The 18,144-nt window shown below is 47.9% G+C and overlaps 1 protein-coding gene across 1 annotated transcript in view; it reads left to right on the forward strand.

The window, feature by feature from the left end:
• ppm1h (protein phosphatase, Mg2+/Mn2+ dependent, 1H) overlaps nucleotides 1-18,144 on the forward strand; it is a 207,923-nt gene that overhangs the window by 128,255 nt on the left and 61,524 nt on the right. Inside the window, exon 3 of the mRNA XM_068050351.1 lies at nucleotides 11,646-11,984. Within this exon, the coding sequence (XP_067906452.1) occupies nucleotides 11,646-11,984 (339 nt within the window). The remainder of the gene's footprint in view (nucleotides 1-11,645; nucleotides 11,985-18,144) is intronic.

The following is an 18,144-nucleotide window of genomic DNA, read 5'->3' on the forward strand; positions in this document are numbered from 1 at the left end:
GTTCAACCCTCTCTCTGCGGTGAATTCCTCTCCCAGCCTTACACGTCCACCGCCTTGGACGCTGCCATAACGCATCAACACTAGCAGAATTTCTCATCCACGGCTGTTACGTAAGTTTCTAAATTCACTTGAAAAAGCCCTTCAAAACACTCCCACAGGGGATGCTGAGACCAAGTGGGCACACAGCAGAGACGCCATCTATGACTCAGCAATGACCACCTTTGGCAAACGTGTGAAGCGGAATGCAGACTGGTTTCAATCTCATAATGAAGAGCTGGAACCTGTCATAGCCGCTAAGCTCATTGCACTGCTGAACTACAAGAAAGCCCCCAGCGAGTTAACATCCGTAGCACTTAAAGCAGCCAGAAGCGCTGCACAAACAACAGCCAGACGCTGTGCAAATGACTACTGCTTTCATATTCAGCTGACCTCTGACGCCAGAAATATCAGAGGAATGTCTAATGGCATTAAGAGTGCTTTTGGGCCAACCATCAAGAAGATCGCCCCCCTCAAATCTAAATCAGGGGACACAATCACTGACCAACGCAAGCAAATGGACCGCTGGGTGGAACACTACCTAGAACTGTACTCCAGGGAACATGTCACTGAGACCGCCCTCAATGCAGCCCAGTCTCTGCCAGTCATGGATGAGCTGGACGTACAGCCAACAAAATCGGAACTCAGTGATGGCATTGATTCTCTAGCCAGCAGAAAAGCCCCTGGGAAGGACGGCATTATCCCTGAAATAATCAAGAGTGCCAAGCCTGCTATACTCTCAGCACTGCACGAACTGCTTTGTCTGTGCTGGGACGAGGGAGCAGTACCACAGGACATGCGCGATGCCAATATCATCACCCTCTATAAGAACAAGGGTGACCGCGGTGACTGCAACAACTACCGTGGAATCTCCCTGCTCAGCATAGTGGGGAAAGTCTTCGCTCGAGTCGCTTTAAACAGGTCCAGAAGCTGACTGAGCGTGTCTACCCTGTAAGGCACAGTGTGGCTTTCGAGCAGAGAGATCCACCATTGACATGCTGTTCTCCCTTCGCCAGCTGCAGGAGAAATGCCGTGAACAACAGATGCCCATCTACGTTGCTTTCATTGATCTCACCAAAGCCTTTGACCTCGTCAGCAGACATGGTCTCTTCAGACTACTAGAAAAGATCGGATGTCCACCAAAGCTATTAAGTATCATCACCTTATTCCATGACAATATGAAAGGCACAATTCAGCATAGCGGCGCCTCATCAGAGCCCTTTCCTATCCTGAGTGGCGTGAAACAGGGCTGTGTTCTCGCACCGACACTGTTTGGGATTTTCTTCTCCCTGCTGCTCTCACATGCGTTCAAGTCTTCAGAAGAAGGAATTTTCCTCCACACAAGATCAGGTGGCAGGTTGTTCAACCTTGCCCATCTAAGAGTGAAGACCAAAGTACGGAAAGTCCTCATCAGAGAACTCCTCTTTGCTGACGATGCTGCATTAACATCACACACTGAAGAGTGTCTGCAGAGACTCATCGACAGGATTGCGGCTGCCTGCAATGAATTTGGCCTAACCATCAGCCTCAAGAAAACGAACGTCATGGGACAGGACGTCAGAAATGCCCCATCCATAAATATCGGCGACCACACTCTGGAAGTGGTTCAAGAGTTCACCTACCTAGGCTCAACTATCCCCAGTAACCTGTCTCTCGATGCAGAATTCAACAAATTCATCGGAAAGGCTTCCTCTGCTATGTCCAGACTGACCAAGAGAGTGTGGGAAAATGGTGCACTGACACGGAACACAAAGGTCCAAGTGTATCAAGCCTGTGTCCTCAGTACCTTGCTCTATGGCAGTGAGGCCTGGACAACGTACGTCAGCCAAGAGCGACGTCTCAATTCATTCCATCTTTGCTGCCTCCGGAGAATCCTTGGCATCAGATGGCAGGACCGTATCTCCAACACAAAAGTCCTCGAGGCGGCCAACATCCCCAGCATATACACCCTACTGAGCCAGCAGCGCCTGAGATGGCTTGGCCATGTTAGCTGCATGGAAGATGGCAGGATCCCCAAGGACACGTTGTACAGCGAGCTCGTCATTGGTATCAGACCCACCGGCCGTCCTTGTCTCCGCTTTAAAGACGTCTGCAAACGCGACATGAAGTCCTGTGACATTGATCACAAGTCGTGGGAGTCAGGTGCCAACGATCGCCAGAGCTGGCGGGCAACCATAAAGGCGGGGCTAAAGTGTGGCGAGTCGAAGAGACTTAGCAGTTGGCAGGAAAAAAGACAGAAGTGCAAGGAGAGAGCCAACAACCAATTTTCTCTGCAGCACCTGTGGAAGAGTCTGTCACTCTAGAATTGGCCTTTATAGCCACTCCAGGTGCTGCTTCACAAACCACTGACAACCTCCAGGCGCTTACCCATTGTCTCTCGAGACAAGGAGGCCAAAGAGAATGATCAAACAATCTGTGATTGTGATGTTGGTTGAGGGATAAATATTGACCAGGATACCGGGGAGAACTCTCCTGCTCGTGTTCGAAATAGCGCTGTGGGATCTTTTACGTCCACTTGAGAGACCATTCACTCCAGATAAAAGTATTGCAAGTCTTCATCCATGGTTAGCAAAATGAGAGCACGTTGTAATGGTTACTTAGTAACTATTATTAAATGAAAGATTGTGGATATTCAATAAAAGACATGCATAAAGTTGCATAGCTCAAGACTCTAGCAGACTTGAGGTAAATGACAGAGATCAATGTGGTTTTGTGACCACTGGTGACCCAAGGGAGTATTGGGTACAAATCTGTTCTTCTTCATTGACTTTGCGGTTAAGAAAATATATTACAAAAAATCATGTGCATCAAGTTCAGAGCAAGGAGAAGGGCATTGAAAGCAACCTAGAAATCAGTGATCCCTGACTTCAGATGGTCCCATAATTCTCAGAAATCATCAGACCCTCCTGAAAGCTGCTGGAGACTGCCATGAGCAGAAACCTGGCAACAAGCCACCAGCTGCATCCTCTTAGCTACATGAAACCTGAGACTAGAAAGTTTGGAATGTCAAACAAGAAGAGGACGACAGTGGGCCTGATGTTGCTGTGCCCTTCAATGCACCCTGGCAGGACTACGAGGGAAAAGCCGGGAGTTCAGTCAAGACGTGGGCCGCCTTTCTGTGTCTTGCAAGGATCTGAATTGGATGTTGCAGTGTTGTACTGATAAGGTGATGTAAAACTGAATAGTGAGTGTGATACACAGTGTGATAACTTGGATAGACAGGACCTTGTGATTCCTGAATACTCAGTGTTATCCCTCAATTGGCGGTATGATTAATGAACAAATGGTGTAATACAACAACTTGCATTTTTGTAGCACCTTTAATGTAGAAAAAACATTCCAAGGTGCTTCACTGAGGCATTATCAGCAAAAATAGAAGATGAGGCAAAAGAGGAGAATTCATGAGGGGTGACCAAATGTTTGGTCAAAGAGCTGGAATATTAGCAAGGCCTGAAAGGAGAAGAGGGAGGTAGAGAGGCGGAGGGGTTCAGAAAGGGTAGTTCAGTGCATAGGAACTAGACAGCTGGAACCGTGGGCACCAGTGATGTTGCGAAGGGAGATAACAGAGAGGCCAGGGTTGGGGGGAGAGAGTTCTGGCGTGGGGGTAGTCTGATTGAAGGAGGTAACAGAAAGGTCAAATCTGCACTAGGGAGGCAGTGGCGTAGTGGTATTGTCACTGGACTAGTAACCCAGAGACCCAGGGTATTGCTCTGGGGGCATGGGTTCAAATCCCACCACAGCAGAAGGTGGAATTTGAATTCAATTAATAAATCTGGAATTTCAAAAAAATAAAAAGCTAGTCTAATTGCCATGACACCATTGTCGATTGTTGTAAAAACCCATCTGGTTCACTAACGTCCTTTAGGGAAGGAAATCTGCTGTCCTTACCTGGTCTGGCCTACATGTGACTCCAGACCCACAGCAATGTGGTTGACTCTTACAAGCCCTCTGAAATGGCTTAGCAAGCCACTCAGTTGTATCTAACCACTACGAAGTCAATAAAAAGGAATGAAACCGGACGGACCACCCGGCATTGACCGAGGCAGCGGAAACGACAAAGGCGCAAACTCAGCCCTGTTGACCCTGCAAAGTCCTCCTTACTAACATCTGGGGGCTTGTGCCAAAGTTGGGAGAGCTGTCCCACAGACTAGTCAAGCAACAGCCTGACCTAGTCATACTCATGGCCCGGCATATCCCCCACTCTACCAATACCATCAAGCCAGGAGACCAACCCTGGTTCAATGAAGAATGCAGGAGGGCATGCCAGGAGCAGCACCAGGCATACCTCAAAATGAGGTGCCAAGCTGGTGAAGCTACAAGACAGGACTATCTGCATGCCAAACTGCGTAAGCAGCATGCAATAGACAGAGCTAAGCGATCCCATAATGAGCAGATTAGATCTAAGCTCTGCAGTCCTGCCACATCCAGCCATGAATGGTGGTGGATAATTAAACAACTAACTGGAGGAGGTGGCTCCACAAATATCCCCATCCTCAGTGATGGGGGAGCCCAATACATCAGTGCGAAAGATAAGGCTGAAGCATTTGCAACAATCTTCAGCCAGAAGTGCCGAGTTGATGATCCATCTCTGCCTCCTCCTGAAGTCCCCAGCATCACATGCCAGACTTCAGCCAATTCGATTCACTCTGCGTGATATCAAGCAAATACTGCAAAGGCTATGGGCCCTGACAATGGGCGGCACAGTGACATAGTGGTTAGCACTGCAGCCTCACAGCTCCAGCGACCCGGGTTCAGTTCTGGGTACTGCCTGTGTGGAGTTTACAAGTTCTCCCTGTGACCGCGTGGGTTTCCGTCAGGTGCTCCGGTTTCCTCCCACAGACAGCCAAAGACTTGCAGGTTGATAGGTAAATTGGCCATTGTAAAGTGCCCCGAGTGTAGGTAGGTGGTAGGAGAATGGTGGGGATATAGTAGGGAATATGGGAGTAATGTAGAATTAGTATAAATGGGTGGTTGTTGTTCAGCACAGACTCTGGGCTGAAGGGCCTGTTTCAGTGCTATAAACAAAGAAAGAAAAAGGAAGAAAATATTCTAGCAATAGTACTGAAGACCTGTGCTCCAGAACTTGCCGCGCCCCTAGCCAAGCTGTTCCAGTACAGCTACAACACTGGCATCTACCCTGCAATGTGGAAAATTGTCCAGATATGTCCTGTACACAAAAAGCAGGACAAGTCCAACCCGGCCAATTACCGCCCCATCAGCCTACTCTCAATCATCAGTAAAGTGATGGAAGGTGTCATCAACTGTGCCATCAAGCGGCACTTGCTTAGCAATAACCTGCTCAGTTTGGGTTCAGTAAGGGCCACTCAGCTCCTGACCTCATTACAGCCTTGGTTCAAACATGGACAAAAGAGCTGAACTCCAGAGGTGAGAGTGACTGCCCTTGACATCAAGGCAGCATCTGACGGACTATGGCATCAAGGAGCCCTAGCAAAACTGAGGTTAATGGGAATCGGGGAGAAAACTCTCCACTGGTTGGAGTCATACCTGGCGCAAAGGAAGATGGTTGTGGTTGTTGGAGGTCAATCATCTGAGCTCCAGGACGTCACGGCAGGAGTTCCTCAGGGTAGTGTCCTAGGCCCAACCATCTTCAGCTGCTTCATCAATGACCTTCCTTCAATCATAAGGTCAGAAGTGGGGATGTTCGCTGATGATTGCACAATGTTCAGCACCATTCGTGACTCCTCAGATACTGAAGCAGTCCTTGTAGAAATGCAGCAAGACCTGGACAATATTCAGGCTTGGGCTGATAAGTAGCAAGTAACATTCATGCCACACAAGTGCCAGGCAATGACCATCTCCAACAAGAGAGAATCTAACCATCTCCCTTTGACATTCAATGGCATTACCATCGCTGAATCCCCCACTATCAACATCCTAGGGGCTACCATTGACCAGAAACTGAACTGGAGTAGCCATATAAATACCGTGGCTACAAGAGCAGGTCAGAGGCTAGGAATCCCGCGTCGAGTAGCTCACTTCCTGACTGCCCAAAGCCTGTCCACCATCTACAAGGCACAAGTCAGGAGTGTGATGGAATACTCTCCACTTGCCTGGATGGATGCAGCTCCAACAACACTCCAGAAGCTCGACACCATCCAGGACAAAGCAGCCCACTTCATTGGCACACCATCTACAAACATTCACTCCCTCCACCACCGACGCACAGTGGCAGCAGTGTGTACCATCTACAAGATGCACTGCAGCAATGCACCAAGTCTCCTTAGACGGCACCTTCCAAACCCGCGACCTCTACCAACTAGAAGGACAAGGGCAGCAAATGCATGAGAACACCACCACCTGCAAGTTCCCCTTCAAGTCACACACCATCCTGAATTGGAACTATATCGCCGTTCCTTCACTGTCGCTGGGTCAAAATCCTGGAACTCCCTTCCTAACTGCTCTGTGGGTGTACCTACCCCACATGGACTGCAGCGGTTCAAGAAGGCAGCTCCCCACCACCTTCTCAAGGGCAATTGGGGATGGGCAATAAATGCTGGCCTGGCCAGCGACGCCCACATCCCATGAATGAATTTTTAAAAAAACTCCTTGGTTGGAAGGAATGGACAGAGATGGGGTTGGAATGGGGTAGGGGATGTTGGTGGTGAGGACTACAGGAAAGTATTAGGAGGTGGCATGTGATGGAGACCATGAGAGTAGAGAGGTCACATGAGGTTTAGGAGATGGCCATGGGTATGGGTAGGAGAGTTTACACAGAGGAAGAGGTTTAGGGAGTGCAAGTGTCAATGAATTCAGAAGTGTGATTCATGCAGATATATCACATTGAATGCCAAGTACCAAAGCTTTCAGTTATATTGTTTTGTGGCTGGGTGGAGCCAGTCAAATATTTAGGAGGAATCATTTAATTTTTCTATCCCTCTTTTGGTGAACATTATTGTCTTTTAAATACTTCCATTTCTGATTTCCCCAGGCCATGAACTAACTGTGGCCAACAGGGTGGATGAGTAAGCTCCTTGCTGGTTTCTTTGGTTATGCCACAGGGCATTTTGTGCTGCATCTTTTGTCAGGAGTTTTGTGAATATAAGGGGAAGAGTTTCACTGTTCATATTATAGTGAACATTTACAAAAATACACCAGCACGAGTCAGTAATCTAGGCTAAGACTCCCAGTGCCAGTACTGAGGGAATGTTGCACCATCGGAGGTGCCATCTTTGAGATAAGGCCATTTAGCCGTGGTCCTGTCTGCCCTCTCCGATGGATGTAAAAGGTTCCATGATACTATTTTGAAGGAGAGCAAGGGAGTTCTCCCTGGTGGCCTGGGCAATATTTATCCCTCAAACAACATCATATTAAAAAAAAATCTCTTTTTGTGGGAGCTTGCTGTGCACCTGTGCACAAATTGGCTAGCTCATCTCTTTCACTACAGCAGTGACTACACTTCAAAAGAACTAAATTGTCTGTAAAGCACTTTGAGACATTCAGAGGTAGTGAAAGGCGCTATAGAAATGGAAGTCTGGTGTTTTTTCTCTTTTCCTTTCTCACCATTTCTCTCACTTCCTCTCTCAGATCCACCAACTCACTCTCCCCCGCTCCTCCCTCACCCCCGCTCCGTCTTCCTTCCCCCCCCCCAACCCCCCACACGCTCCGTCTTCCTTGCCCCCACCCCGCTCTCCGTCTCCCCCTCCCTCCTCCTCCCCCGTCTCCCGTTCTCCCCCCTCCCTCCTCCTCCCCCCGTCTCCCCCCTCCCTCCTCCTCCCCCCGTCTCCCTCCTCCTCCTCCTCCCCCGTCTCCCTCCTCCTCCTCCTCCTCCTCGTCTCCCTCCTCCTCCTCCTCCCCCGTCTCCCTCCTCCTCCTCCTCCTCCTCCTCCTCCTCCTCCTCCTCCCCGTCTCCCTCCTCCTCCTCCTCCTCCTCCTCCTCCTCCTCCCCCGTCTCCCTCCTCCTCCTCCTCCTCCCCCGTCTCCCTCCTCCTCCTCCTCCTCCCCCGTCTCCCTCCTCCTCCTCCTCCTCCCCCGTCTCCCTCCTCCTCCTCCTCCTCCTCCTCCTCCTCCTCCCCCGTCTCCCTCCTCCTCCTCCTCCTCCCCCGTCTCCCTCCTCCTCCTCCTCCTCCCCGTCTCCCTCCTCCTCCTCCTCCTCCCCGTCTCCCTCCTCCTCCTCCTCCTCCCCCGTCTCCCTCCTCCTCCTCCTCCTCCCCCGTCTCTCTCCCTCCTCCTCCTCCTCCTCCCCCGTCTCTCTCCCTCCTCCTCCTCCTCCTCCCCCGTCTCTCTCCCTCCTCCTCCTCCTCCTCCCCGTCTCTCTCCCTCCTCCTCCTCCTCCTCCCCCGTCTCTCTCCCTCCTCCTCCTCCTCCTCCCCGTCTCTCTCCCTCCTCCTCCTCCTCCTCCCCCGTCTCTCTCCCTCCTCCTCCTCCTCCTCCCCCGTCTCTCTCCCTCCTCCTCCTCCTCCTCCCCCGTCTCTCTCCCTCCTCCTCCTCCTCCTCCCCCGTCTCTCTCCCTCCTCCTCCTCCTCCTCCCCCGTCTCTCTCCCTCCTCCTCCTCCTCCTCCCCCGTCTCTCTCCCTCCTCCTCCTCCTCCTCCCCCGTCTCTCTCCCTCCTCCTCCTCCTCCTCCCCCGTCTCTCTCCCTCCTCCTCCTCCTCCTCCCCCGTCTCTCTCCCTCCTCCTCCTCCTCCTCCCCCGTCTCTCTCCTCCTCCTCCTCCTCCTCCCCCGTCTCTCTCCCTCCTCCTCCTCCTCCTCCTCCCCCGTCTCTCTCCCTCCTCCTCCTCCTCCTCCTCCCCCGTCTCTCTCCCTCCTCCTCCTCCTCCTCCTCCCCCGTCTCTCTCCCTCCTCCTCCTCCTCCTCCTCCCCCGTCTCTCTCCCTCCTCCTCCTCCTCCTCCTCCCCCGTCTCTCTCCCTCCTCCTCCTCCTCCTCCTCCCCCGTCTCTCTCCCTCCTCCTCCTCCTCCTCCTCCCCCGTCTCTCTCCCTCCTCCTCCTCCTCCTCCTCCCCCGTCTCTCTCCCTCCTCCTCCTCCTCCTCCTCCCCCGTCTCTCTCCCTCCTCCTCCTCCTCCTCCTCCCCCGTCTCTCTCCCTCCTCCTCCTCCTCCTCCTCCCCCGTCTCTCTCCCTCCTCCTCCTCCTCCTCCCCCGTCTCTCTCCCTCCTCCTCCTCCTCCTCCCCCGTCTCTCTCCCTCCTCCTCCTCCTCCTCCCCCGTCTCTCTCCCTCCTCCTCCTCCTCCTCCCCCGTCTCTCTCCCTCCTCCTCCTCCTCCTCCCCCGTCTCTCTCCCTCCTCCTCCTCCTCCTCCCCCGTCTCTCTCCCTCCTCCTCCTCCTCCTCCCCCGTCCTCTCTCCCTCCTCCTCCTCCTCCTCCCCCGTCTCTCTCCCTCCTCCTCCTCCTCCTCCCCCGTCTCTCTCCCTCCTCCTCCTCCTCCTCCCCGTCTCTCTCCCTCCTCTCTCCTCCTCCTCCCCCGTCTCTCTCCCTCCTCTCTCCTCCTCCTCCCCCGTCTCTCTCCCTCCTCTCTCCTCCTCCTCCCCCGTCTCTCTCCCTCCTCTTTCCCCCTCCTCCCCCGTCTCTCTCCCTCCTCTTCCCCTTCCACCCCGTCTCTTTTCCCCTTCCACCCCCGTCTCTTTTCCCCTTCCACCCCCGTCTCTTTTCCCCTTCCACCCCCGTCTCTCTCTGGCTCTCTGTCTCTCTCTCGCGATCTCTTTTTCCCCCCTCTCTCCTTCTCACACTCACCTAGCAAGCACCCAAGTTGTGCTCACAGTGACATGGGCAAACCACTCACCGCTGTGCTAATTAGGTACCCCCCCCCCCCCCTCCTGTTTCTGCTTGCTTTGGAGGGTATCAGCAGGTGCAGTCCTTGTGTAAATACCAGGCTCGTGGGGTGTGCAAAGGTCAAGGCCGAGATTTTCTGAAGTGCTCAGATAAGGTGAAGAATGATAGATTGTTTCCAGTAGTTGGCAAGACTGTAATGTGAGGGGCTAGATTTAAGATTCCACAAAAAACATCTGTATACAGAGGGTGATTAGAATGTTTTTTCTGCAGAAATCATCATTAAAGCAAAGTCCACAAATCTTTTGAAAATGATATTAAGTTGCTGCTAAAAAGGTTCAAGTAACAGTAGAGGTTTTCAAGATTATGATAAAGTAAGTTGTGATAGATTGATGTCACTGGCAAAATGGTAGCAAGAGGGTGCGACTTTAAGATATAAATAAAGAATTAAAGGGGAAGTTGGTTCTAAAAATAATACTTGAATTCTCTGCCATGGACCAGGATCAGCCAATTCTTCTTAAAGGAAACTGGATGTTTGAGAAGGACGAATATTAATACATAAAAGGGGTACACAGCTCCAATGTGCATCCACCCAAGCTTCAAATGCATTTGCCACATCACTGCTTCTATTTCTTACATCAGCTATTTTGTAACTCTTGATCAGATTGCCAATTAGTGCAAGCTTAAAGGTTCCTGAATTGATTTTTACCATGAGTGTTACATGATTCTGAAGAGACTTTCATTCCGTCCATCTCTGCTGATGTAAAACCCAGCTCCTGATGATGAACGATAGTATCCTCAATATTTTCAAAAATGTCTGTTTATTGGACAGTTGGAATTTGGATGTCCAACCTGTACCGTGGTTGTTAATAATTTATTCAACAGTTCAGTACAAACAAAATCAACCAAAGTCCGTGAACAAAAAACATTTGACATATAAAAGTGAGCTGATCTGATATGTGGCACTATCCCTAGGCAAAATGAGGCTGTGAAGTGAGTTGAGTGTTTTATAAAAACAGATAATTGGCAAACAATTTTTGTTGTTTGAGTTCTTGTATTGAGAAGGATGAGTTTGATGCATTGAAATTCTCTTTTGCATCTGGCAAGCATGAATGTAAAACAATGCTATTGCCCATGAAACATTTTATCAGATAACCTGGAATGGGATGGCCCTGTGCTGTTGTAAATTGGAGTATCTCTGTTACCTCCTCCAGCCCTGCAATCTTCCAAGATCTCTGCATTCATCCAATGCTGGTCTCTTGTGCATCCCCTCCTTCCTTTGCCCCACCATTGGCAGCCGTGCATTCAGCCACCTCGTCCCTAAGCTCTGAAATTCCCTCCCTAAACAACTCTCTCCTCCTTTTAAAATCTACTTCTTTGACCAAGCCTTTGGTCACCGGTCCTAATATCACCTTATATGGCTCGGTGTAAAATTTTTGGTCTGATTACGCTCCTGTGAAGTGCTTTTGGACGTTTTACTATGTTAAAGCTGCTATATAAATATGATTAGTTATTGTTAAGATGAATGGAGCTCATAATTAACCTGTTAGTTGTTGAGGACCACAATCCTAAGCAAGGACTCGTATGCATTCCATTATCATTATGTAACATGAGAATTGGATAAATACTTGAAAGAAAAAAAGTGACAGGGCTCTGGGAAGAGCAGGAGAATGGGAAAATTGGATAGCTGGCACAGGTACGATGAGCCAAATGAGCGCCTTCTGTGCTGTGCTATTCTATGATTCTATAGTTCTATCTTTGTTCACCTTAACTTAAATTGAGAATTGATGCTGAGAGACCACTCCAGCAATTGAAATGCTCGTTAAGCAGCACAAACTGTTAGTTGAATCACTGAAGTTGCCTTTCTTGCCTTTTCTCTAAATATAGGATTCTGAGATTACATTTAACTACTGGGCACTGTTTGATGGGCATGCAGGAGCTGGCGCTGCTGTGGTGGCCTCCAAGCTCCTCCACCACAAGATAGCAGAGCATCTTCAAGAGGTGGCCAGCGTCCTGCGAAACTCAGCAGTTCTTCCCCCGACCTGCCTCAATGATGAACCCGAAGTGGTGAGCAACACAAGGACATTAACCAGAGCTGCCTCACTGCGGGGATCGATGGGGATCCCAGGGTCACCAAGCAACCCTCCGACACGGTTCTTCATCGAGAAGAAAATTCCACATGAGAGTTTGGTTATTGGAGCAATTGAAAATGCTTTTAAAGAAATGGTAAGTGTTTTTTGTGGCGGTCATTTGAAATAAGCTTCAACGGCTTCTCAAAAGAGCGACCATCGTCATTGGTGCCTGTTGGCTGTTGCAAAGCCTTGTGATGAATTTTAACATTTTTTGTGCCTTCCTTTTTAGATTAAATTTTTTTCCACTTAAAGCAAAATGCACTCGTGACCTCCTGCAGCAAAAAAGAAAGGAATTGCAACTTGCCTTTCATGACATCAGGACATACCAAAGCGTTTTATGGCTAACAAAGTACTTTTTGAAGTGCAGTCGCTGTCATAATGTAGGTAACGTGGCAACCAATTTGTGCACGGCAGGGTCCCATAAATGTGATAAATGGCCAAATTAATGATTGGTTAGAGTTAAGGAGCAGTTACATTGCTGGGTGTTTACTTTAAATCTCAAATACTGAGAAGGGGACGGAGGAGCAAATCTGTAGGTAAATTTCCGAGAAATGTAAAGATAATAGAGTATTAATGGTAGGGGACTTCAGTTACCTTAATCTAGACTGGGGGAAAAAAAATCAGTATAAAAGGCAATGAGGTTGAAGAATTCCTAAAATGTTGTGCAGAGAACTTTCGAAATAGGGAGATTTTTAATGTCTGCCTGATGATGCCTCATCCAAAAGACGGCACCTCCAACAGTGTAACGCTCCCTCAGTACTGCACTGAAGTGAAAGCCTGGCTTATGCCCCGGGAGTGGGACTTGAACCCACAACCTTCTGACTCCAAGGCGAGTACTATCAACTGCGATACGGCTGACACCAAGCAATTGGCTCGGGAGAATTTGATGAGATTAAGAACAAAAAGAGCTTAGTTATCCTTGTCTGCTTTCATAATTGTCCAGTTTTACCTATTTCAGCCCCCTCACACTATCGGGCTCAGTAATTTCTCAAAGCCTGTCCTCTCAAAGAGGAAAAACAAGCATTCAAAACTATCATTCAAAATAAAGAGATTTAAGGGTAATTATTAGAAAAGTGCTAAATACCCAACACTTCTGATTTTGCTCCATATGGAGTCATTCCTGCCTCAGTTTCCAGAGTTATGGCTCACTAATGTACTCTGTTTAATGCAAACACATAGACATACAAAGCCATAGCTGTGGAAGTGGGCAGTGATTTCCACTGATGTTGCATTTGGAATTACCCTCAATTTCTTATTTGGCATTGGATTCATTTCCACCTGCGAATATTTCTCTAAATTTTCATGGTTGTTGTTTCTGACCATTGCTGATAACATCAGAGGCCACCTAGAAAATTGATAGACCATTTTAAAAAAACCGCAATATAAACGGATAATGCTGGAAATATTCAGCGCTGCTGCCTGACCTAAGTATTTCCAGCATTTTAAGCTTCTCTTTCAGAGTTCCAGTATCTGCAGTGTCTTGTCTTTTCATTAAAAATGTGAACATGGGTTGAAAACAAGATAAACAGAGACTTGAATTTAAGTTTCACTGATTTTGTTCCAACTTGTGTCAATATTTCTCCAAAGAAGGATCCATTTTTAGGAAAACTCTCCCAACCCCATCCTGTTGCTTCAGGCATTTCTTTATAGTGAAATCAAAGCTTGCTGGAGTCTCTTGTGACATTGCAGGTAATAAATTGCTCATTATCAATTGGAGCCCAAAAAGATGTAGCTCCCATTCCACTCCAATGCCAATATGTGGTAAGATGTGGAGAATTGGTTTGTACCTGAGGCAGTCCTTTATGTTCATGGAAAAGACTTTGTTACGCTAATTCTGTCTTACAAATTCAAATTATACACATTTTAAATTGCCAGTTGAGTGTGCATTGATCTGAGCAGCCTCTGGTGACATTGGGTGTCCTGAATTTATGTCTTCATAATGTACCCAAATCAACAGCCATCCCTTTGATTTTACAATCTCCCATGGGTTCTCTACTCCCATGTTCCATGATCACTGACATCCAGTCTCAGAAGCGATGCAGTTTCCTCTTGCAAAATGTTGGGAAGACTGAAGCCATCATCTTCAGCCTCCTCCACAAATTCTGTACTTTTGCTGCAGATTCCATCCTGCTCCCACCCACATTTTGACAGTAATTGCCACCCACCAACCTAACAACACTCTATAAATACTGCCTCTGTCCTTTGACTGCGAGACATTGATTTATGAGAAAAGTGTTGAGTTGGATTGCCCTGTGATGCTTTTATGTTATCTCGCTCTCTCTCCTTTTGCAAAGTCGTTCCTGAAATCTGAGTGGAATGACTGACCAAGTTATACCCTGTGTGCAGTCATGTAGCAGAGAACTTGAGATGTAGCTCAAGAGGAGGCACCACTGCACATCTTCTACTGAGGCAGGAATCCCAGGTTCCCAGATCACTTAATACATTGCAATTCCAAGAGAGATTCAATGGAACAATAAAGCTATTAAAGTAGACATCATGTTTTTTTAATTTTCACCCTTGTTTGCAAATCCTTCCATGGCCCAGCTCCTCCCTATCTCTGTTATCTCCTCCAGCCCTACAACCAACGTTCCCTCTAAGCTGTGCAGCCCTGAAAGCTCCTGACCATGCCGTGCAAAAGTTGGCCCCTTTAAGTTACCCCGCATGCATGGCTGCGCAAAAATATTTAAGCAAATTTAAACTTAAATCGCCCGCACATGCTTTTAAAAAAAAAATTCAGAGGGTACATTGCCTACAATCCCCTGAGATATCTGCGCTCCTCCTCATCTGGCAAGCCCTGATTGTCATTGCTCCACTATTAGCAGCCATATCTTCAGCTGCCTCGGCCCTAAGCTCTAGAATTCCCTCACTAAACTTCTCTATCTCTCTACCCCTCCCTCTTTTGTTTGAAAAATGTTCCTTAAAACCTATCTGTTGGACCAGGCTTTTGGTCACCTGTCCTAGTGTCTCCTTATATGGCTTGGTGTCACATTTTGTCTGATAGCATTCCTGTGAAGTGTCTTGGGACGTTTACTGTGTTATAGGTGCTATATAAGTGCAAGGTGTTGTTTTGAAAGGTGGTGTATGATAATTATAGGGTGAACAATACAAAATAAAACTCAGAAGCAAAAAGATTAGGAAGCTTAGAAGGCAAACATGAAAGAAGTCTGGAAGGCAACATTCAAAGAAATGGCAAAGGCTTTGAAAAGTGGACAAAAAGTAAAATGGCTGTTGCCACGACGATTCTAATGCTTTCCTGACCGACCACCCCCCCTCCTCCAACCTCTAAACTTCACCTCATCCAAAGCGTCACTACCCATGTCCTACCCTGTATAAAGTCTTGCTCATCCATTACCCATGTCCTTGCTGACTTCTATTGGCTTCTGGTGCTTCAAACTTAAAATTCCTATTATTGTGCTCAAGTCCCTTCATGTTTCAAACGCTTCATTCTTCCAACTATGGTCTATTTTCAGCCACTTCTCCCTTTGCCCCTCCATTGGCAGCCATACCTTCAACTGTCTAGGCCCAAGAGTCGGGAATTTCTTGCCTAAACTATGCCGGTCTTCAAACTCCGTTTTCTTTCTATAAGGCATTTGTTAAAGCTCATTTCATTAACTACTGTTTTTGTTGCCCTCCTAATATCTTCTGAGCATCTGTTTTTTTTCAATTACTTCACTGTGTGGAAGTGCCTCAGGACTTTTTTTCTGCATTAAAATCACCACTGTATAAAGACAAGTTGTGAAAGGTAGGACCCACTTAGCAATGAAGGGGGCGCCATCTTGTATGTGACAGTTGAGGAACAAGTGATATGCTTAAATATTTTTCTTCAATGATTGCAGGGGAAGGTGAATGTGAGGAGAGTGTGGAAATGCCAAAACTGGAGCTAAATGTTCAAAAATAAATCCCATTGAGTATGTCGATGGGACTAAAAGTAAAATAGTCACCAGACTCAGATGGTATAAATCTCAGAATAGCAAAGAAATCTGAGGAGGAATAATGGAGGCACTAGAATCATAGATAGGTTGATTAGTACAGCACAGAAGGAGACCAATCGAGTCTGCACCAGCTTTTTCAAAGAGCAATCCATTTAGCTCCCCTGCTCTTTCCCCATAATCCTGCAGTTCTTTCTCCAACAAGTATTTATCCAATTCCCTTTTGAAGGATACTATTGAATCTAACCACCACCCTATCAGGAAGTGCTTTCTATATCCGAACCACTCATTATGTAAAAAAGTTTTCTTTGTCACCTCTGGTTCTTGTGCCAGTCTTAAACCTGTACCCTCTGGTTAGCAACCTTTCAGGCATTGGAAACAGTTTCTCTTTATTTACTCTATCCAAACTCTTCATGATTTTAAACACTCCTATCAAATCTCCTCTTGGCTTTTTCTGCTCCAGGGAGAACAACGCCAGCTTCTCCAGTCAATCCAGGTAATTGTAATCCCTTATCCCTGGAACTATTCTAGTACATCTATTCTGTACCTTCTCCAAAGCCTTTACATCCTTCCTAAAGTGTGGTATCCAGAAATGGACACAATACTCTAGCTGGGGCGAAACTAGTGTTTTATATAGGTTTAGCATAACTTCCTGGCTTTCATAAGCCCAGGATCCCCTATGCTTTATTAGCTACTTTGTAAACGTGTCCTTCCACCTTGTTGTGATCAGGTAAGGAGGAGTCGAAGGGCTCCGCTCTTTTCCCTCTTTTTGAGGAGGATATACGTGCCAATTTAGTGAGTATTTAACTCTTTGTGTTGTGATCATAAAAAGAACCACTGGGACAGGTTTTCTTGAGTTTAACAAGGAAAGAGGTTAGCTTAATCGTTCTTAAACTGGATCTAAGTAAAATAATAAAATACGCTCCAAATTTCTCTCGCACACGCTCTCTAAGTACGCAGGCACGTGCACGCAGGTACACACGCACACTTGAAGTTCACACGCACAAATAAGTTCCAGAATGGAGAGGGATATATTGGCCATTTTAGAGTCCAGAGAAATAAAAGGATTATGCAGCCTGTGGAGGTTGGTGATTTGGCTGGCTTCAGGCTGAATTCAGTGGTCTGTGACTTTCCTTTGCTGGTCCTGAGGCATCCTATTTGAAGATGTGGACGGCTGATTCAGTGGTTCTCCTGGATACAGAAGTGCAGCTGGTTTCTTTCCTTCAAGGATTCTCTGTCTGCAGCAGGGGCATCCCTGGGTGATGACAGTCAGCAAACCGGGTTCGAAGCTTGCAAGGTGGATTGGAGAGAGAGAGAAAGGAAGGACCCTACTCAGGTCTTCACTCGTCAGCGTCTAACTGCTTGTTGGGGAAAGGTCATGCCTTTTCCCAGCAGAAGGGATTGGGTGGCCCCTGTATCCCTGAGTATGACTGTCGGTTTACTTGCCTCACTCAAGGGGTATGGGTCACTTTTCCTTTAGACACAAAATCCTGTTAACTCTCAGGGATTTTGTCAAGTTCTCCTGCACTCGCAGCGGTACGTTTACAGGGACTTACTGCCGCGGTTAGAGATGCAGCCTAGTCTGCTGTGTTTTCCGTCAGGGCCCCTTTTCCTGCACTGGTCAGGTGTACCCTGACTAATCCTATGGGTTTTCCCCATAATTTTCAGCAGTCAACTTGAAGGTGACCTGCTTTGTTGCAATGGAAACATGCAGGCTTTCGGGCATCACTCCTGTTCTCAGCACCTTCCTTTTTGGCCTGAGGAGGGCCCCCTGTGTTTCTAGCTTTCCCTTCTCGCCCATGGCTGTTCATCCTCCTATCACCCTCCCACCTTCTACCCTTTTCAGGTTGTTGGAGGTGACTAGTGAAGGGTTTCCCTTGGGGAAAGGGCTTGTGGACAAGCTCGTAATCAGGTAGGGTTGCTGCCTGCCTGGCTCTTGAAACCTTTTGTTCCTCCACGTGGGTTTTTATGGAAAGGGGAAGGAAGTTTTTGAACTCCTCGAGGGGATCACCTCTCTGAGGCTTTCGTAGGTGGATTCGATCTTAAGCAGCCATATCCGTTGGGGAAAAAGCAAGTTGCTTAACCCTTTCGAACTCAATGTAAGGTTGTTCAGGCTGTTTTTGGAGAGTTCGGAATTTTTGGCTGTGCACCTCCAGTACAAGCTCATGTGTGCTCAGGATAGCATTTTTGGTCATCTCCTAGTTTGATGAACTCTCGCCTGACAATAGGGAATAAACCTCATGGGCTTTTACTGTTAATTTGCTTTGTGGTAGCAAGGTCCACCTCTCCGCTGGCCACTTCCAACTGTTTTGCCAACTTTTCAAA

Source organism: Heterodontus francisci, chromosome 18 (assembly GCF_036365525.1).
Source record: "Heterodontus francisci isolate sHetFra1 chromosome 18, sHetFra1.hap1, whole genome shotgun sequence".
Lineage (NCBI taxonomy): Eukaryota > Metazoa > Chordata > Chondrichthyes > Heterodontiformes > Heterodontidae > Heterodontus > Heterodontus francisci.